General features: G+C 40.8%; 1 protein-coding gene across 3 annotated transcripts in view; it reads right to left on the bottom strand.

Moving 5' to 3' along the window:
- Positions 1 to 22856, bottom strand: part of LOC132392013 (disintegrin and metalloproteinase domain-containing protein 12-like) — a 265513-nt gene that overhangs the window by 8539 nt on the left and 234118 nt on the right. For 2 of the 3 annotated variants that reach the window (XM_059965910.1, XM_059965911.1), the window contains exons 18-20: positions 18339 to 18453; positions 17446 to 17547; positions 3015 to 3171 (exon numbers count right to left, since the gene is read on the bottom strand). In XM_059965910.1, the coding sequence (XP_059821893.1) occupies positions 3015 to 3171; positions 17446 to 17547; positions 18339 to 18453 (374 nt within the window). The remainder of the gene's footprint in view (positions 1 to 3014; positions 3172 to 17445; positions 17548 to 18338; positions 18454 to 22856) is intronic. The other variant, XM_059965912.1, reaches the window with a different exon arrangement.

The following is a 22856-nucleotide window of genomic DNA, read 5'->3' as shown; positions in this document are numbered from 1 at the left end:
GACTAATCAACCTGTACTCTACATATACCCAATGACTTGGCCTCCACAGAAGCAATGAATTCCACAGATTCACCACCCTGTTGTTAAAGAAATTCCTTCTTATCTCAGTTCTACTCTGAGGCTGTGTCCTCTGGTCAAGAATTCCCACTATAGGAAACATTCTCTCCACATCCACTCTATCTAGGCCTTTCAATATTTGGTAAATAGAATGAAGTACATTGATCACGTCATATATTGGACACTGTGATTCATGAAGGCAAGAGAGTTGCAGGAAGCAGGTAGACGCAGGAGTTTGTAGAATTGGTGATTGGTGAGGGAAAAGAGGGTGGTGACTAGGAGCGAGGCTCGTATGAGGATTTACAAGGTAGTGTTGTAGACAGTCCCTATCAAAATGGATTGGGCATTTGTAGCTTTAAGAATCAGTCAGCAAGATGGTGTGACTGGACATCAAACAAGGCAATGCAGGAACTCAATGGCTCAGGCAGCATCTATGGAAGGAAATGGACAGTCAACATTTCAGGTCAAGAAATGTATGAGGAGTTTTCAAGGGCTCTGGAACTGAACTCACTAGATTTTGGAAGAATGAGGGGAGATCTCATTAAAACCTATTGAATATTAAAAGGCCTTGTTAGAGTGGACGTGGAGAGGATGTTTTCAACAATGGGAGAATCTAGGAGCAGAGGGCACAGCCTCAGAATAGTGAGTAGTGAATCTGTGAAATTCAATGCTACAGATGGCTGTGGAGGCAAAGTCATTGAATATATTTAAGGCAGAAGTTGATAGGTTCTTGATTAATCAGGGTATCAAAGCTTACTGGGAGAAGGCAGAAGAATGGGGAAGATCCGGTCAATAAATCAGCCGTGATGGAATGGTGGAGCAGACTCAATGGGTTGAATGGCCTAATTCTGCTCTTAAGTCTTATGGTCAAGATGCTTGATAAGGATTGGATATGGAGATAACATGGAAAAGAAGGATGAAAAGGGACCTGAGGTTCTAGGGGTCAGCATGCAGGAACAGCAGGTAACAAGGATGGGAGGTGGAACATCGGCCCCTGATAGAGGGGACAGAGAATAACAACTTGATGGCTCTGTAGCAACTTCACCGAATGTTGAGACCACACCTGGAGTACGAAGTGTGGACAGTTTTGGTCTCTGGTTGGAGAAGGGTCACAGGGATGTTCCTGCTTCTGGGAAGATAGCTGAACAAGCCAATTCATATAGAGTTTGAATACTACAGCACAGAAACAGGCCCTTTGTCCCATCTAGTCTGTGCTAAACCATTATTTTGCCTCGTCCTATTGACCTGCACCTGGACCATGGCCCTCTATATGCCCCCATCCATGTACATATCCAAATTTCTCTTAAGTATTGAAACCAGCATCAACCACTTGTGGTGGCAGCTCATTCCTCACTCTCACCACTCTCTGAGTAAAGAAGCCCGTCCTCAGGTTCCTCTTAAATATTTCACATTTCACCTTTCACCCTTAACCCATAATCCCTAGTTCTAGTCTCATCCAACCTTAGTGGAGAAAACGTGCTTACATTTATCCTAACTGCACCCCTCATAATTTTGTATACCTATCAAATCTCCCTTCATTCTCCTACACTCCAGGGAATAAAGTCCTAACCTGATCAGAAGCATTGATCGTGTGGATAGTCAAAGGCTTGTTCCCAGGGCTGAAATGGCTAGCATGAGAGGGGACAGTTTTAAGGTGCTTGGAAGTAGGTACAGAGGAGATGCCAGGGGTAAGTTTTTTACTCAGAGAGTGGTGAGTGTGTGGAATGGGCTGCTGGTGACGGTGGTGGAGGAAGATACAATAGGGTCTTTTAAGAGACTCCTGGATAGGTACATGGAGCTTAAGAAAAATAGAGGGCTATGGGTAACCCTGGGTAATTCCTAAGGTAAGGACATGTTCGGCACAGCTTTGTAGGCTGAAGGGCCTGTATTGTGCTGTAGGTTTTCTATGTTTCTATGTTTCTAACTTTTCCACATGACTCAGGTTCTCAAGTCCCGGCAATGACCCTGTAAATTTTCTCTGCACTCTTTTAATCTTATTTACATCTTTCCTATAGGTAGTTGACCAAAACAGCACACAATACTCCAGATTAGATTTCACCAACATCTCATACATTTTCAAAATAACATCCCATTTCCTGTACTCAATACATTGATCTATGAAGGTCAATGTACCAAAAGCTTTCTTTATGACCCTATCTACCTATTTCGCCACCTTCAAGGAATTATGGATCCGTATTTACATATCCTTCTGCTCTGCTGTACTCCTCTGTAATCTACTGTAAGACCTCCTTTGGTTGGTCCTCCCAAAGTACACCACCTCACACTTGTCTGCATTAAATTCCATCTGCCATTTGACAGCCCATTTTACCAGATGGTCCTGAAGCCTTTGCAAGCTCTGATAGTTTTGCTGAAGTTTAGGAAAATGTAAGCTGACTTTACTGAAACTTCAGATCCTGATGGACTGACGGGTTGGGGAGGATTGTTGCTGAGAGGACAGTTTCAGAAGGATGATTCACCTATCAGAGCAAGATGAGAAATTTTCCTGAGGTGAATTCTCTCCTCCCTGGAAATGTGTGGAGGCAGAGTGATGGGACGATTTCAAGGTGGACACCACAAGGTTGGACCAATCATGTTCTTAACAAATGGAACAAAATCATGCTCCATTTCCCAATGAAGCAAGCCCTGATCCAATTCCCCTTGCCCTCGTCTTTGCATTGGCCTTTCTGCAGATCTGGCTTTGTTCCCTTGCTCTTTGTCCTTTCCCTGGCACCCCCAGGTCCTGATGCCAACCCTCTCCACATCCTTGTTCCCCACAACTCTCCCAGCCCCTAAATCCCTGTTCCTATCCCTTCTGTCCCACGCCTGGTCTCGCTCCAAGTCCTGCTCCCTTCCCCACCCCCCCATCTATCCAAGTGCCAGTCCCACTCCTGAGCCAGAATGCTGTCCACGTGCCATTCTGCTCAGAACCGGACAGTTCCAGACTGTGAGCTTCATACCTCGCTGCACCCGCTGGAGCACAGGGAGCCGTCGCACTTGTGCGTTTGAATATCATCCTCTTCTTCTTCAGAACCCACACGATGGTGAAAACGATGGGGATTAGGACCGCGAGCGGCACCAACACAGCAAGAAGCACCGTGGTCAAGCTGTGCTTAGCTACAGAGTGGAGAGAGGGGGAGAGAGGTGTGACCTCCAGACAAAACAGGATCATGTCCAACACATACAGGAGGAGTCAGAGGCAGGTTTGGGTGACCATGGGTCTGTGGGCATGGGGCACTTTAAAGTGACAGACTGATAGAGTTACTGACAACATGCAGAGCAGAGGCCTCAGTGTGCAGGTGGAGTTGAATCCTGTGTGAGATGATGCATTCCAGGGTACTAATGACACCTTGAAAGGCAGGGTCCCTGAGAGGTACCTTGGTGTGCAGATCCAAAGGTCCATGAAGACCATATGAGATAGGAGCAGAATGAGGGCAATTTAGCCCATCAAGTCTATCCTCCAATTCATGATGGTTCATCAGTTTTTCCCTCTAAACCCCATTCTCCAGCATTCTCTACATAATCTTTCTTGCCCTGACTAATCAATAACCCTGTGCCAAAAAATCCACAGATTCACCTCCCTCTGGCTAAAGAAATTCCTCTTCATCTCCAATCTCCATTCTAAATGGACATCCCTCCATTATGAAGCTGTGCCCTTTAGTCCTAGACTCCACTGTCGAAAACATCCTATCCACAACCACTCTATCGAGGCCTCAATATTCAATATGTTTCAATGAAATCCCTTCATTCTTCTAAATCCTAGAGAGTAAGGGCCCACAGTTTCCAATTGTTCCTCATATGATAAACTTTTCAATCCCAGAGTCATTCTCGTGAACCTCCTCTGAACCCTCTCCAACAACAGCACAACCTTTCTTAAATAAGGGGCACAAAACTCCCCACAAAACTTCAAGTGCAGTCTCATCAAGCCTTTATAAAGTCTCAACAATACATCCTTACTTTTATATTCCAGGTCTCAAAAAGAATACTGCCACTGCATTTGCCTTCCTCACCACAAACTCAACTTGCAAATTAATCTTTAGGGAATCCTACACGAGGACATCCCTTTGCACATTGGATTTTAAATTTTCTCCCTATTTTGAAAATATTATATGTTTTTATTGCTTCTACCAAAGTGCATGGTCATTTCAATCCCAACACTGTATTCCATCTGCCATCCATAAACTTGGCCACAAAGCCATCAGTGCTGTCATCCAAATCATTGAAATATTATGTAAAAAGAAGCACATCCAAACAGCCATTCCATGATTTGTAAGATCTAAGATCAAATTTGTGCAGTAAAGACTGGGAAGGAGGAGTTCAGTTGAGAAGGCCATTCTAGTAGGAATCAGAAGATCAGGGTAAAGGCTGTTGTGACCAGAACACACAATGATCTGCAACAGAGTGAAATGGAGGAGAGATGTCACTTCGGGCATGAAGAAACTGGGGAACCAGAGAGGAGATGGGAGGTCAGAGTGATGAGGGAGTGAGGGGACTGTGAGGTGTTGGGTAATGAGGGAGGAAAGGGGAGTTAAGAGTGATGAGGAATTGAGGGGACTGAGAGGTGTTTGGGAAGCAGAGAGGAGAGGGGAGGTCAAAGTGATAAGGGAGTCAGACTACTCATGGCTGTTGATGAAGTAACAGTGCTTTTATAGGTGCTCTTACTCTTTTTAATTTACTGCTTCCAACTTGTTTTGAAAACTTACTTTTAAACGCAATATTGTTCTATGATGAATTGCTCTAAAGTTACTAAAAAAGAAGAGGACCCTCCAGTAACTTTGGAAGCTATTATGGAGATACTTTAGAAGCATAAAAATGAACTTCCAGAGGAGTTCCAGCAACTCAACACTGAATTTAAATGAATGGATGTAAGATTAGTTTCTATTCAAAAGACTTTAAGTGAACACGATAAATGGATAAAAGAGAACGAAGACACTTTGACAATGTTCAACGCGAAGATTGATGACCTGGAACAGATCTGTGAAAAACAGTTAAAGGTTAATGAAACATTAAGACAGAAGATTCTTGACTTAGAAAATAGAAACAGAATAAATAATTTACGTATTCTTGGTTTTAAAGAGTCATTGGAAGGCAATTAGCCTTTGGAACTTTTTGCAGACATTTTGGCTAAATTATTTCTGAATATTTTAAAATCTCCACCTAAAATAGACTGAGCTCACAGATTGCCTGTACCAAGACCTCCTCCAGAAGGACAACCCCATTCAGTGATAATTTGCCTATACAATTTTCAAACAAAGGAACTTTTAATTTGTGAATCTCGTCGGAAAGGTATGATTGATTATGAAGACCAGAAGTTCAGAATTGTGGAAGATTTTTCACTCGAGGTGTTAAATGTTTGAATTCAAGTTTTAAAAAGTCATGTCAGAGCTGTATAATAAAGGTTTTAAACCCTCTCTTTGTTACCCTGCTTGTCTTAGAATCATTTTAAAAAATGGCTCTCAGAGATGGTTCTAGTCGACTCAAAAGGTGCAGGATTTATTGAGTGCTGAATCAATTTAACTGTTCAATAGTCCTTTACACAAACTTATGTTGCATCTGCCTGATGGATCCTTTTTTTAGAATCAACAGTCTAATTTTTCATTACTTTCTTTTATGAACAATTGTATTTTTACTTTTGGTATACCTTGGTATCTAATTTTTTTTGTACTTTTATTCCCTTGTTTAGAAAATTTAGGATTTAATATTAGTAAGTTTTCTTTGAGTTAATACTTTCTAAGCTAATATGTTTTGAACTTTCATATGTCTTTCTAATTTTTATACTATAATTTTCTATGACTTTTTTATATGTTTAATTTTGCTTTGACTTTTGTTATGTCTTGTTGGAATGATGAAAGTTTTTTGGCGCTCAGCCAATAGTTTGTTTTGGGTAGGAATGATAGATTTAGCTGTCGAATGTCCTTTGGTCGACTTTCTCTCTTTGGGTGGGGGGGCGGGGGGTGGTTTTCTTTTTTTCTATCAGCTGTTTAGTTCTCTTAGCTTCATTTGTTGCTTAGTTACTTTATCTTAAAGCTCTGTGTTTGGATATAATATATATTCCTGCATTTTTTATTCTAACCTCTCTTTTAAGTAATATTTAAAATGGATCATGCAATTAATTTACTTAGTTTTAATGTGAAAGGATTAAACCATCCTGTGAAATGTAATAAGATATTTAATTATATTAAAAAATTGAATGTCTCAATTATTTTTTTACAAGAAACTCGTGTTCATAAATGTGATAACTTATGTCTTTTCAGCCATTGGAAAGGTGTATCTTTCCATTCCTCCTTTCAGGCTAAGGCAAGAGGAGTTTCGATTCTTATAGACAATTCAGTTTTGTTCATTCAACATAATGTAGTGTCTGATACCAATGGGTGTCTTGTTATAGTGCCAAGGAAATTATATAATAAATTAATGGTTTTCGCTAATTTGTATGCCCCGCATATAGATGATCCAGGCTTTTTTGAAAGTTTTTTTTTGCTTTTATCAGACAAGTTTATATTCTTTGGTTTTAGAAGAAGACTTCAACTGCTGTTTAGATCCTGTCTTAGATCATTCTTCTTCTAAATGATTGACTTGTAGTAGGTCTGCCTCCTTTATCCAATTTTTCTAATGAAATGTGATATTGTTGATATTTGGCATTTTTGCATCCAATAGATAAAGAGTACTCATTTTTTTCTCATGTTCCTCATTCATACTCCAAGTTTGATTTTTTTTGTTGATAGCCAATTGATTCCATTGGTTTGATCCTGTGAATATAAAGAAATTGCTGTTTCAGATCATGCTGCTGTGTTTTTATCTTCAAATTTTCCGGGTGTCTCCCAAATAAACAAATTCTGGCATTTTAATTCAACTTTGGTATCAGATAAAGATTTTTAAAAATTTTTGGAGAGATAAATTATTCTTTTTTTTAAGAGAATTCACTAGAAGAGACTTCTAGTCTTATTTTTGGGATGCTTTTAAGGCTTATATTAGAGGTCAAATTATTTCCTTTACTGCAAGTTACCGCCCTTTACTGCCCAGCTAATCCACAGCCACTTCTAGGACAGCGGCGACATGTGGCACATGTGCAAAGACATCCAGGACATCACCAATTACAGTACAACATCACCTGACTGTGCAGGTGATGCCTCCCTCCCAGATGCGCTGAATAACTTCTACGCCTGGTTTGAGGCAGAAAATTATGTGGCGGCGAGGAAGTCCACCCCTCCTACAAATGACCAGGTGCTGTGTCTCACCGTGGCCGATGTGAGAAGAACCCTGTGCAGGGTCAATACACGGAAGACAACTGGACCAGACAATATTCCTGGTAGAGTGCTCAGAGGATGTGCAGCTATCAGATGTTCTCATTGACATCTTCAACATCTCCCTGAGCAGTGCCATTCCAACACGCTTCAAGGCCACCACCATCATCCCTGTACCGAAGAAGTCTTCAGTGTCCTGCCTAAATGACTACCGTCCCGTTGCACTTACATCCATCATCATGAAGTGTTTTGAGAGGCTCATCATGAGGCATATCAAGACCCTGCTGCCCCCCTCACAGGACCCCCTGCAGTTTGCGTACTATCCCAACCACTCAACAGATGATGCCATTGCCATCACCCTCCACCTGGACAAAAAAGACACGTACGTTCGGATGCTGTTCATAGACTTCAGTTCAGCATTCAACACAATCATCCCTCAGAAACTGATTGGAAAGCTGAACCTACTGGACCTGAACACCTCCCTCTGCAACTGGATCCTAGACTTCCTGACTGGGAGACCTCAGTCAGTCTGGATCCGGAGCAGCATCTCCAACACCATCACACTGAGCACGGGGGGCCCCCCCAGGGCTGTGTGTTCAGTCCACTGCTGTTCACTCTGCTGACCCATGACTGTGCTGCAACATACAGCTTGAACCACATCATCAAGTTCGCCGATGACACGACTGTGGTGGGTCTCACCAGCAAGAATGATGAGTCAGCTTTCAGAGAGGAGGTGCAGCAACTAATGGTCTGGTGCAGAGCAAACAACCTGTCTCTTAATGTAAACAAAACAAAAGAGATGGTTGTTGACTTCAGGAGGGCACAGAGCGACCACTCCCCGCTGAACATCGATGGCTCCTTGGTAGAGATCGTAAAGAGCACCAAATTTCTTGGTGTTCACCTGGTGAAGAATCTCACCTGGTCCCTCAACACCAGCTCCATAGCAAAGAAAGCCCAGTGGTGTCTCTACTTTTTTGCGAAGGCTGAGGAAAGTCCATCTCCCACCCCCCATCCTCAGCACATTCTACAGGGGTTGTATTGAGAGCATCCTGAGCAGCTGCATCACTGCCTGGTTTGGAAATTGCACCATCTCGGATTGCAGGACCCTGCAGTGGATAGTGAGGTCAGCTGAGAAGATCATCGGGGTCTCTCTTCCTGCCATCATGGACTTTTACATTACACACTGCATCCGCAAAGGAAACAACATTATGAAAGACCCCATGCACCCCTCATACAATCTCTTCTCCCTCCTGCCGTCTGGGAAAAGGCACCGAAGCATTCCAGCTCTCATGACCAGACTATGTAACAGTTTCTTCCCCCAAGCTATCAGACTCCTCAATACCCAGCGTGGACTGACACCTTGCCCTATTGTCCTGTTCATTATTTATTGTAATGCCTGCACTGTTTTGTGCATTTCACGCAGTCATGTGTATATAATCTTTCTCTGTGTTGTTTTTTTACATAGTTCAGTCTAGTTTTTGTACTGTTTCATGTAACACCATGGTCCAGAAAAATGTTGTCTCATTTTTACTATGTACCGTACCAGCAGTTATGGTCAAGATGACAATAAAAGTGATTTGACTTGACTTGAAATGTTAAGGAAAAAGCTAATAAGGGGAGAATTGAATTAGCCAATTTGTTGAAGCAATTAGACAAAAAAATGCTTTGGCTCCAGATCCTGTTTTTAAAAAAGATGTGTTGAAATTAAAGCTAAATACGATCTGCTTCTGACTTACCCAATTGAAATGCAACTTTTAAAAGATAAAAGTCAGTTCTATGTTCATGGAGAAAAGACGGGTAAACTACTAGCTAACCAATTAAAGATGTTTATAGTTAAATGTCAAATTAAAGAAATTTATAAAGCTAATGGTGATAAAACATCTGATCATTTAGAAATAAACTATGCTTTTAGAGAATTTTACTCTAAACTTTATAGTTCTGATCCTCCTAAAGATAATATTCTAATGAATAATTTTTTTTAGATCAACTGAACATTCCTACACTTTTTGATGATATTTGAAGATTGTTGGATCAACCTATTTCTTATGAGGAAATTGCCAAGGTTGTTCACTCTTTGCACTCGGGGAAGACTTCGGGTCATGATGGATTTTCTGGAGAGTTTATAAAGCTTTATCCTCTTTGCTTGTACCTCATTTATATTCAGTCCTTTCCGACTCTTTTAAATTAGGTAAGTTTCCACAATCTTTTTATGACGGCTCTATTTTGCTTAGTCCTGAAAAGAATAAGGACCCAATTGAATGTTCCAGTACCAGGGGGCATGGATTGAGAATAAGAGGTCATTTCCAGTACCAGAGGGCATGGATTGAGAATAAGAGGTCAGTTCCAGTACCAGAGGGCAAGGATTGAGAATAAGAGGTCAGTTCCAGTACCACAGGGCATGGATTGAGAATAAGAGGTCAGTTCCAGTACCACAGGGCATGGATTGAGAATAAGAGGTCAGTTCCAGTACCAGAGGGCATGGATTGAGAATAAGAGGTCAGTTCCAGTACCAGAGGGCAAGGATTGAGAATAAGAGGTCAGTTCCAGTACCAGAGGGCATGGATTGAGAATAAGAGGTCAGTTCCAGTACCAGAGGGCATGGATTGAGAATAAGAGGTCAGTTCCAGTACCAGAGGGCATGGATTGAGAATAAGAGGTCAGTTCCAGTACCAGAGGGCATGGATTGAGAATAAGAGGTCAGTTATTTAAAACAGAGTTGAGGAAGAGCTTCTTCTCCCAGAGAGTTGTGGAGATGTGGAATGCACTGCCTCGGAAGACGGTGGAGGCCAATTCTCTGGATGCTTTCAAGAAGGAGCTAGATAGATATCTGATGGATAGGGGAATCAAGGGATATGGGGACAAGGCAGGGACTGGGTATTGATAGTGAATGATCAGCCATGATCTCAGAATGGCGGTGCAGACTCGAGGGTCCGAATGGTCTACTTCTGCACCTATTGTCTATTGTCTATTGAATGCTCTTCTTAAATACCTATTTCCTTACTTAACATTGATACCAAAATTTTATCTAAGCTTTTGGCTCGTAGGATTGAAAATAATTTGCCATCCATATCACTGATGATCAGAAGAAGAGGGCGGGGAACATCATAAAGGACTCCTTCCATCCTGCGCACGGACTGTTTGAACTGCTTCCAGCTGGTAGGCGCTTCACATCCCTCCAGACTAAGACTGATAGGCACAGGAGAAGTTTTTTCCCTACTGCGGTCACTTTGCTGAACAGTTAACTGCCGGTTAACTGTCGACTAACTATTACTTGGATTGCACTACTTGTATGTATAATCTATATTTTCATTTATATTTATCATTATTATTGTTATGAGCAGAGAGACAACATCTGCCGGAAGTAAATTCCTTGTATGTGTACAGGTACTTGGCGATTAAAGTCTGATTCTGATTCTGAGACTGCATTTACCAAAATTTGATACTTCCACTTTAATATTCGTCGTTTACTAAATGTTATTCTCCTTCTAAAGAGATTTCAGGATGTGTGATATCCTTAGATGCTGAGAAAGCCTTTGATCGGGTTGAATGGAATTATCCATTTAAAACTTTAGAAGAATTTAACTTTGGGCCCGATTTTATTCAATGGATTAAATTACTTTATTTATCTCCCTCCACTCAGATTCTTACTAACTCTCAGTACTCTAAACCATTTAAACTTCATCATGAAACTAGACAAAGTTGTCCTTTGAGTCCCTTGCTTTTTGATTTGGTTTTAGAACCTTTAGCTATTGCTTTCAGGGAATTTAATGATATGACTGGTATTTTAAGGAGGGGTATTACCCACAAAGTTTCACTTTATGCTGATGACCTACATTTCTAATGTGGAGTCTTCTTTACCTTCTTTACTTTCTTTATTCTCTACCTTTAGTCAGTTTTCAGGATATAAACTTAACTTCCATAAGGGTGAACTTTTTCCTTTGAATAATTTGTTATTAGTTAATACTAACCATCTTATTAAAATTATAAGAAAATATTTTACTTACTTGAGCCTAACAATCACTAGGAATTATAAATTTCTTATTATAGAAAATTTTTTACACTTCTGAATTATGTTAAGAAGGTACTATCTAGTTGGTCACCCCTCTCTTTATTGTTGATTGGCTGAATCAATTCTATTAAAGTGAATATTTTGCCTACATTTTTATATTTATTTCAGGCCGTACCTGTTTTCATTCCTAAATCCTTTTTTGATTCTTTGGATTCTATCATATCCTCTTATATAGGGAATAATAAAATTTCTTGATTAAATGAAGTTTGTCTTCAAAAAGCGAAAAAGAATAGAGGTTTAGCCTTACCCCATTTTAGGTTTTATTACTAGGCAGTCAATATATGGAATCTTACGTTTTGGTTATATTATATTAATCGAGAGGACTGTCCAGTCTGGGTTTCTTTAGAAGCTAACTCTGTTAATAAATCATTTATCATTTCTCTTCTGATATCCTCAATTCCTTTATATTTAAACAATTTAACTGATAATTTTGTAGTTAAATACACTTTGAGGATTTAGGTACAATTTAGAAAATATGTTGGTTACTGGGTCTTGGGTCTCAGCCCGAAACGTCGACAGCACTTCTCCCTAAAGATGCTGCCTGGCCTGCTGTGTTCCACCAGTATTTTGTGTGTGTTGTTTGAATCTGCAGATTTCCTCGTGGTTTATTGAGTTTTTCACTTTCCAGTCACATTTTTTCTAGCTATTTTTTAAACCTTCTATGTCTGATGTAGTTTTGAAAGAGTGGAATAGATTGGATATTAAACGTTTTCATGATTTGTTTGTTGGAGGTAGTCTCTCTTCTTTTGAACAACTGTCACTTAAGTATAGACTACCGAGAACTCACTTTCTTCGATACTTACAATTTAGAGACTTTTTGCGTTCTTAAGTACATACATTTCCTAAAAGTCCAGATAAAAATTTACTTGATATAATTTTTAATTTGAAACCCTACGATAATGTTTCTATATCTAATATTTATGGTATGTTTTTGGGAATGAGAAATATTCCTTTAGATAAAATTAAAAATCTTTGGGAACAAGATTTACAGATTTCAATTTCTGAGGACACTTGGAATGAAATTTTTAAATTGGTTAATACCTCATCATTATGTGCCCGTCATTCCCTTCTACAATTTAAAGTGGTTCATAGAGCCAATATGTCTAAAGATAAGCTCTCTCGTTTTTATTCTGTTACGTACTCGTGACACATGACAGTGGTACCCTTGTCACGTGACTGGGGTTGAAGCTGTACTGGACTTGAGGTAATGGTCTTGTGATGGTGGAGTGATGTCATTTTCCCGCCAGTAGAGATCATGTGACAGGTTTTTTTTACAGGTTATAAAAGGAAGACCCCACCCTGTGAGGAGGGGCAGTTCGTGGCTGGATTTGCCAAGTTGACTTCATGCCGCTGCGTGATTTAATGTGATGACGCAGTTTAGTTGAAAGATGAAGTTTTATCTAATGCCTAAAGTTTAAAAGGTCATTGCCAGCAGTTTCTTTACAATACTGCTAGTTTGAGAATCAGTGGAGAGTGAAGATCAGAGTTTGGGAGTTAAAGATCGAGGAGAATCTATTTCGACGGTGAAACAGGTTCGACCTTATTTAATCCTTATTTGGAAGGAATTTGTTGACTGTTCTCGTGTTAATCTCTGCGGGATAACAGAAGATTGAGGACAGTGTGATAAAGGAAAGGTCAGTGCCTTTAAGCCGTTTCGTTTCGTAAATTCTTTGTGGGAAGTTCGAAGCCGGGGATCAAAGCAAAACGACGTGAAAGAGAATTTAAATCGTCTTATAAAGTCTCTCCTTTTAAATGGACTGTGAGCATTTTGAACTTGTGGCAATACTACTGTAAAGAACTGTTTTTGCAACATCGTTTTAAGAACTGTTTGAGCTGCATCGCTTTAAGAACTGTTTAAGCTGCCGCACAGCAGATGATTTCCAGTTACGTTAGTGTTTGTTTACTTTTGGGGGGGTTTGTTTTCAATGTTTAATAAACGTGTTGTTTGTTATAAAAACCCTTGCCAAACTCATATATTTATTGTTGCCTGAATATGTAACAATTCGGATATATCTCCCTATTATGATAGATGTAATAATGGAGAAGCTTCACTAATCCATATGTTTTGGACTTGTCTGAGTCTTGAAAAATATTGGAAGGAAGTATATCAAACATTTTTGGTGCTTTTTAATGTAAATTTTAAACCTAATCCTTTGACTGCCTTATTTGGTATTGTTGGAGGAAATTATATTATTTTGGAGACACATGATTTACATATTTTGGCTTTTATTTCTCTTATACCTAAGAGGGCATTGTTGCTTAAGTGGAAGGATGCCACTCCGCCTACTCATACTCATTGGGTACATGATGTTATGTCTTGCTTAAATTTAGAGAAGATTTGCTGTTCACTTTCTGAACCTAGATAAGATTTTTTAACATCGAGGGGACCATTTTTGAATTACTTACAAAACCTTTGATTTGCTATTAAGATCACAAGTTCACAAGACAAAAGAGCAGAAGTAGGCCATTCAGCCCATCGAGTCTGCTCCACCACTCCACAGATTTTGGCTAATAATATGTTTTACTATATGTTAAGGGTTTTTTTTCCTTTTCTTCTTTATAACCAAACAGCTGTTTTTTTCTGTAGTGGGTTTAGATTTTTTGTTTAATAAAATTATTTCTTTTCAATTTTATGTTTAAATTTAATCTATATGGATATAGGGTAATGACACTTCATCTGTGATTTCAATATATTGTAATTGTTATATATTGTATATCTTACTGTACCCTGTATTCTTTTATGAAAGAAATTAATAAAATTATTGAAAAAGAAAGATAGATGAGAGGGTGAGGGGAGTGGGAGGTGTTTGGGAAGCAGAGAGGAGAGGGGAGGTCAGAATGATCATGTAGTGAGGGGAGTGGGATTGTTGGGGAACCGGAGAGGAGAGGGGAGGCCAGAGTGACGAGGGAGTGAGGAGAGTGGGAGGTGTTTGGGAAGCAGAGAGGAGAGAAGAGAGGGGAGACCAGAGTGATGAGGAAGTGAGGGGACTCGGAGGGGATATGAAGATGGAGGCCTCACTACAGGAAGGATGTGGAAACCATTGAAAGTGTGCAGAGGAGATTTACAAGGATGTTGCCTGGATTGGGGAGAATGCCTTATGAGAATAGGATTGAGTGAACTCAGCCTTTTCTCCTTGGAGCGACGGAGGATGAGAGGTGACCTGATAGAGGTGGATAAGATGATGAGAGGCATTGATCATGTGGATAGTCAGAGGCTTTTTCCCAGGGCTGAAATGGCTAACACAAGAGGGGACAGTTTTAAGGTGCTTGAAAGTAGGTACAGAGGAGATGTCAGGGGTAAGTTTTTTACGCAGAGAGTGGTGAGTGCGTGGAATGGGCTGCCAGCAGTGGTGCTGGAAGCGGAAACGGTAGGGTCTTTTAAGAGACTCCTGGATAGGTACATGAAGCTTAGAAAAATAGAGTGCTATGGGTAAGCCTAGGTAGTTCTAAGGTAGGAACCTGTTCAGCATAGCTTTGTGGGCCAAAGGGCCTGCATTGTGCTGTAGGTTTTCTATGTTTAGAAATATGTGATAAATAATGGCTTGAATTTCTGTGAAAAATGAGAAAGGTGCAGGATGTATTCTGTCATCTGACTTCCTTTTCACTACTCAATGCACCTACGCATGGAATGATCATTCTCGAGAACATGCAGACAAAGCTTTCCACTGTATCATACGCTCTTACCACTTACAAAAAGATTTTTCAGATAAATTCAGTATGCGGAACAATGGCGTAACAGAGCAATTAATCAAATACTTTGTTTCACTCTTCATACAAGAGTTTTGTCTTTTGGTTTAATTTCTTGTATCTCTGACATTTGCAGTGTGTTAGTTTACTATTAATATCCCTATTTTAATGTCTGAGTTCATCTTCAAAGTAAATTTATTATCAAGGTACAGATATTTCTGGGAAAAATGAGGAAGGTGCAGGACATGTACAACTGTGGCTGACAAGGGAAGTCAAAACTATTGTAAAAGCAAAAGAAAGGGCATACAACAAAGCAAAAATTAATGGGAAGATAGAGGATTGGGAAGCTTTTAAAAACCTACAGAGATCAACTAATAAAATCATTAGAAGGGAAAAGATGAAATATGAAAGCAAGCTAGCAAATAACATCAAAGTGGATAGTAAAAGTTTTTTTTTCAAGTATGTTAAAAATGAAAAAGAAATGAGAGTGGATATAAGACCACTAGAAAATGAGGCAGGAGAAATAATAACAAGAGACAAGGAGATGGTTGATGAAATAAATGAGTATTTTGCATCAGTCTTCAATGTAGAAGACACTAACAGTGTGCCAGATGTTATAGTGTGTGAAGGAAGAGAACTGGGTGCAGTTACTGTTACAAGAGAGAAGGTGCTCAAAAAGCTGAAAGATCTAGAGACACATAAGTCACCCAGACTAGAGGAACTGCACACTAGGGTTCTGAAAGAGGTAGCATTAGAGATTGTGGTGGCATTAGAAATGATCTTTCAAAAATCATTGGAGTCTGGCATAGTGCCAAAGGACTGGAACATTATAAATGTTACTCCACTCTTTAAGAAAAAGGGAAGGCAGCAGAAAGGTAATTATAGAACAGTTAGCCTGACCTTAGTGGTTGGGAAGAGGTTGGAGTCAATTTTTAAGGATGTGGTTACCAACCTGCTTACCAAGTTCAGAGCCCGTGGTATTACAAGCAAGTTACTGGTGTGGTTAGAACATTGGCTGATTGGTAGGAGGCAGCAAGTGGGAATAAAAGGATCCTTTTCTGGTTGGCTCAGTGTCTAATAGTGTTCAGCAGGGGTTAGTGTTGGGATTGCTTCTTTTTATGCTGTATATAAATGATTTAGATGGTGGAATTGATGGCTTTGTTACCAAGTTTGCAGATGATACAAAGAATGGTGGAGGGGCAGGTAGAGTTGAGGAAACAGGAAAGCTGCAGAATGACTTAGACAGATTAGGAGAATGGGCAAGGGAGTGGCCAATGAAATACAATGTTGGAAAATGCATGGTCATGCACTTTGGTTGTAGGTATAAATGCGGTGACTTTTTTCAAAATAGCGAGCAAATCTAAAAATCAGAGATGCAAAAGGACTTGGGAGTCCTTGTGCAGAACCCCCTAAAGGTTAATTTGCATGTTGAGTTGGTGGTGAGGAAGGCAAATGCATTCATTTCAAGAGGACTAGAATATAAAAGCAAGGTTGTAATGTTGAGACTTTATAAAAGCATGTGAGGCCTCACTTGGAGTATTCTGAGTCGTTTTGGGCCCCTCTTCTAAGAAAAGATTTGCTGGCGTTGTAGAGGGTTCAGTGGAGGCTCACAAGGATGATTCTGGGAATGAAAGGATTATCATACAAGGAACATTTGATGGCTCTGCCTCTGTACTCACTGCAATTTAGAGGAGGGTATCTCATTGAAATCTTCCGAATGTTGAAAGGCCTAGACAGACTATATGTGGAAAGGATGTTTCCCATGGTGGGGGAGTCTAGAACATGAGGGCACAGCCTCAGGATAGAGGGGTGTCCATTTAAAACAGATCTGCAGAGAAATTTCTTTAGCCAGAGAGTGGTGAATTGTAGAATTTATTACTACCTGCAGCTGTGGAGGCCAGGTTGTTGGGTGTATTTAAGGTAGAATTTAATAGATTGGATGTGGCATTAAAGGTTACCTGGAGAGGCCTGGGAGTGCGGCTGAGGAAGGGAAAACAAGGATCAGCTATGTTTGAATGGTGGAGCATACTCGACAGCCCAAATGGCCTAATTCTGCTCCTATGCCTGATGGTATTATGGACTGCCAAAACTCCCTGCCCCTACCTGACTTGCCAAAATGTATTCCCTTGCACTTTCCAGAGATAAATTTGTTCTGAAAATGCTGTGTGAAGCATTTCATCCTGTTTAACGTTAGGGGGTCTTGGTTCCACATGAGGTTTAGTATTAGTGGGTTTGCCGCACATCCCTTCCCATTTCCACTGTCTCCACAGGAACCCCACAGCTGCTCTGTTATCTGCGAGCAGCAGCAAGCCAGGCACAGCCATCATTTCACATGCATCTCACAGGAAAACGGGCAATTGTGTTGTTGCGGAGATTTGCTGAAACCTTCCCTACCTGGAGACTCTTTGTACTTTTGGTGAATCTCAGTGGTGGTCCTTGTAGTGGTGGTGGTGGTCCTTGTAGTGGTGGTGGTGGTCTCGGGTTCAGCTGTGAAAACTGATGGACAAACATTCCAGGTAAATGAAGGGTCCACTGTTTATTCCTCAGAACATCTAATCGCCTCAATGTCCTTTACCTTTTAAACATGAGGGAATTTTGCCAGAGTGTGTGGTGACACCCATGGGCTGCCTCCAGCACATCCTCAGGTTGTGTCCGTTATTGATGCAAAGGACACATTTCACTGTGTGTTTCAGCATAAATGTGACAAATAAATGTAGTTATTTCGACAACCCAATTGAAATGACAGAGAAGGATCCAGCAAGGGGCAAGCAATTTAAAAAGTTGTATTTGCAGGCTTTCAGTTTTTACCAATGGCCCAATCAAATTGTGATCACTAGCAAGGGCAAATAAAAATAAGGTAGGGACCAGCAGAGCGGCCATTGTTGGACTAGACTAGTGTTCGAGTGGCGTTGGCTCAACAGGTTTAGGTAAGAACAGGCTTGGGCGAGGTAAGTTTCTTCTACATTATTAGCCTGTTTGTGCAGTGAGGATAGCTAGTCTCTCCTCTCCATGTCACCGATGTTGTCCAAGGGAAGGGCATTAGGACCCATACAGCGGCACAGGTGTCATTGCAAAGCAATGTGTGGTTAAGGGCCTTGCTCAAGGACACACACAGAGACTCAGCCAAGGCTCGAACTAGCGATCTTCAGATCACTAGACCAATGCCTTAAATACTTGGCCATACGCCAACACAGCAGAGCACAGAAATAATCGTAGCTCAGCCGCTGTCCTTGCAAACGTAAATGCATCATATTCCTTTCCATCTCTGCCACAAGTTTGTTTTATACCTTTCTGTACATCTTTCACAGGTCCACTGTCAACGCTACCTCCTATCCCACTGGAGTTGCAATAAGGCGGAGCCCAGCCATCGTTACAGAAACAGTTGTTGTTATTGTTACAAATCTGAAACAAAACATACAAAAAACAGGTTCAGTTGCTCAGCATTCAGGATAAAGAAGGATACTGGATTAGACTTTGGCCTTGTGGGAGAAGCCAGAGGGTGGTAGTAGAAGGTTGCTTCTCTGACTGGAGACCTGTGACTAGTGAAGTGCTACAGCGATCGGTCCTGGGTCCTTTGTTGTTTGTCAACTATATCAGTGATCTGGATGATAATGTGGTTAAGTGGATCGGCAGATTTGTGGATGGCACCAAGATCGGGTGTCTAGTGGACAGCGAGGAAGACAATCAAAGCTTGCAGCAGTATCTGGTCTAGCTGGCAAAAAAGGCTGAGAAATAGCAGATGGAATTTAATGCAGCCAAGTCTGGGAAGTTGCACTTAGGGAGGACAAACCAGTGTAGATCACATACAATGGGTGTTAGGGCACTGAGGAGTGTAGTAGAACAAAGGGATCTGGGAATACTGGTCCATAATTCATTGAAAGTTGTGTCACAAGTAAAGAGGGTCGTAAAGAAAGTTTGTGACACATCGGTCTTCATAAATCTATTTATTGAGTACAGGAGTTGGGATGTTATGTTGAAATTGCATAACACGGTAAGGCCTAATTTGGAGTACTGTGTGTAGAATTCACAAACTACTAACCAGAACTGTGATCAACATAATTCGCTTTGATGGAGTTTATGTCAGAAAGCGTACTCAAATCAATACAACATTTAGTTCCTTTTATCCTTGCACTTTTTAACGAAAACAACACAGAAGACATGGATTTGCAGTATCAAAAAATGCAATATAGGGGCCATTTTGTAGGACCACAACACTTTGTAACACTGGGGTAGCCTGTACTCTAGATTATCCTTCATGTTGCAGGTATGTTTCTGACAGAAAATTGAGGGCACATTTTTAAAACCAAAAGATATTGGAGCAGAATTAGGCCATTCAGTCCACCCAGTCTGCTCTGCCATTTGATCATGGCTGATCCATTTTCTTCTCAGACCCATCCTCCTGCCCTTTTTCCATAACCTCTCACACCCTGATTTTTCAAATATATCAACCTCCGCCTTAAATGCACTCAATGGCTTGGCCTCCACAGCCATCTGTGGCAATTAATTCCACAGATTCACCACCCTCTGAGTAAAGAAAATTCCTCTTCAACTTTGTTCTAACTGGATGTTCCTCTAATCTGAGTCTGTGCCATGTGGTTCTAGTCTTCCCCACTGTAGGAAACATCCTCTCCACATCCTCTCTCTCTAAGCCTTCAACATTCAATAGGCATCAATGAGATTCCCCCTCATTCTTCTAAATTCCAGTGAGTACAGGCCCAAGGCTCTCAAATGCCCCTCATATGATAAGCCTTTCAAGTGAGTAACTGAGGACTGGGACCAAACCATTGGACAGTTCATGGCCAGGATTACAGTTCCAGTACCACAGGGCTTCCCTCCCAGGCCTGAAGAGGCACAGACTAGACATCTCACTGAATGCCTGAATGGGCTGAATGCCAACCTCCTTTCCCTATTGTGATCCACTCTCTGGTTAGTACCTTATCTACCTGTGATGCCACTTTCAAGGAATTATGTATCTGTATTCCCAAACCCATCTGTTTCAACACCCTACCACTCATCATGTAAACCCTTCATCCCAAAGTGCACCACCTCACACTTGCTTGCCATTTTTTAGCTGATCAAGATCCTGCTGAAAGCACTCATTGCCTTCTTCGCTGTCCACTAAACCCCCAATCTTGGTGTCACCTGCAAATTTGTTATCCAGCTTTCCATATGATCATCTAAATTATTAATATAGAGGATAAATAGCAATAGAGCCAGCACTGATCCCTGTAGCACACCACTAGATACAGGCGTCCAGTCAGAGAGGCAACCATCTACCACCATTCTGACTTCTGCTCAGCCCATGACTAATCCAATTTATTGCTTCATCACCATTATTATGTGCCATCTCATATGATGTGTGTCATCATGGTCTTCCATCTGTCCTTACTCTGTGAATAAGCACTTTCTCTATCCATGATCAGGATTGCTTTTGGCAATTTTTTTTTGCAGAAGTGATTTGCCATTGCATTCTTCTTGGGCATTGTCCTTACCAGGTAGGTGACCCTAGCCATTATCAACACGCTTCAGATATTGTCAGCCTGACATCAGTGGTCACATAACCAGGTCTTGTGATTTGCACCAGCTGCTCCCATGGCTTCATGTGACCCTCATTGGGGGTAGGGCGGGTGGGCTAAGCAGTTGTTGTACCTTTCCCAAGGGTGACCTGTAGGGAAGCAGTGCCTTACACCTCCTTTGGTAGAAACACATCCCCACCCTGCCACTACTTCTTGCAAATGGCACTTCACTCTTCAACAAGGGAAAGAGGCAGAAGAAAAGAAATTATAGGCCAGTCAGTCTGACCTCAGTAGTTGGGAAGATGTTGGAATCAATTGTTAAGGATGTGGGTATGTTTCCCTTAAAGGAAATTCTTGCCTGATAAATCTTTAGAATTCTTTGAAGTAATAAGAGAGAAACTAGACAGAGGAGAGTCAGTGCATTTTGTGTACTTGGATTTTCAGAAGGCGTTTTTGACAAGTGCTGCACATGAGGTTGTTTAACAAGAGCCTGTGGTATTACAGGAAAGATATAGCATGGATGGAGTATTAGCTGATTGGCGGGAGGCAAAGAGTGGGTAAAAAGGGGGCCTTTTCTGATTGGCTGTTGGTGACTAGTGGTGTTCCACAGGGGTCTGTGTTGGGACCATTTCTTTTCATCTTATATAGTGCCTATAAAAAGTATTCACACCCCCCTTAGAAGTTTCACATTTTATCGTTTTAAAACATTGAATCACAGCAAATTTAATTTGGCTCTGTGTCAAAGTGAAAAAGAACAAAGTGATCTAAATTATTTACAAATATAAAACACAAAATAAGTGATTGCATAAGTATTCACCCCCAATATGACACACCAAATCATCCCTGCTGCAGCCAATTGGTTTTAGAAGTCACATGATTAGTTAAATAGAGATCTGTTTTTGGAGACCTGTGTGTAGTCAAGCTGTTTCAATTGATTGTGGTAAAAATACACCTGTATCTGGAAAGTCCAACTGCTGTTGAGTCAATATCCTGGCAAAAACTACACCATGAAGACAAAAAACACTCCAAGCAACTTCACGAAAAGGTTACTGAAAAGCACAAGTCAGGAGATGGATACTAGAAAATTTACAAGTCACTGAATATCCCTTGGAGTACAGTTACATCAATCATCAAGAAATGGAATGAATATGGCACAACTGTAAATCTGCTAAGAGCAGGCTGTCCTCAAAAACTGAGTGACTGTGCAAGAAGGGGACGAGTGAGGGAGGCCACCAAGAGACCTATGACAACTCTGGAGGAGTTAGAAGCTTCAGTGGCTGAGATGGGAGAGACTGTGCATACAATAACTGGTGCTTCACCAACTGCGGCATTGTGGCAAAGTGTAACTATTGAAAAAAAAGTGAAATCTCAGCTAGAGTTTGCCAGAAAGGATGTGGGAGACTCAAGTCAGCTGGAAGAAGGATCTATGGTCTGGTGAAACCAAGATTGGACTTCTTTGGCCATCAACTAAATACTATTTTTGCTGTAGAATAAACACTGCACATCATCAAAAACACACCATCCGTACTGTGAAGCACGGTGGTGGCTGCATCATGCTGTGGGGATGCTTCACTGACGCAGACCCTGGAAGGCTTGTGAAGGTAGAGGGTAAAATGAATGCAACAAAATACAGGGAAATCCTGGAGGAAAACCTGATGCAGTCTGCAAGAGATCTACAACTTAGGAGAAGATTTGTTTTCTGGCAAGACAATGACCTGAAGCATAAAGTCAAAGCTACACAGGAATGGCTTAAAACAACAAAGTTAATGTCCTGCAGTAGCCAAGTCAGTCTAGATCTCAATCCAATTGAGAAATTGTGGCTGAACTTGAAAATGGCTATTCGCTCATGATCCCCATGCAATCGTACAGAGCTTGAGCACTTTTTTTAAAGAAGGGCATGGAAAAATATCAATTTCCAAATGTGCAAAGCTGATAGAGACCTATCCACACAGACTCAAAGCTGTAATTGCTGCCAAAGGTGCATCTATTAAATACTGATTTGATGGGGTGCAATCAATTAGTTTGTGATTAATGATTGTAATAAATTTAGATCAATTTATAGGAATTTGTTTTCACTTTGACAGGAAAGAGTCTTTTCTGTTGATTTGTGTCAAAAAAGCCAAATTAAATCCACTGTGACATGAAGCCGTAAAACAATAAAACATGAAAACTTCCAGGGAGGTGGTGTTGAATACTTTTTATAGGCAATGTATGTCAGTGATTTGGATGATGGAATTGATGGCTTAGTGGCCAAGCTATGGATGATGTGAAGATGGGTGGAGGGGGAGG

The sequence above is a fragment of the Hypanus sabinus genome, chromosome 3 (assembly GCF_030144855.1).
Source record: "Hypanus sabinus isolate sHypSab1 chromosome 3, sHypSab1.hap1, whole genome shotgun sequence".
Lineage (NCBI taxonomy): Eukaryota > Metazoa > Chordata > Chondrichthyes > Myliobatiformes > Dasyatidae > Hypanus > Hypanus sabinus.
The sequence above is the reverse complement of the archived record's forward strand: the minus strand, read 5'-3'. Positions and strand labels throughout refer to the sequence as shown.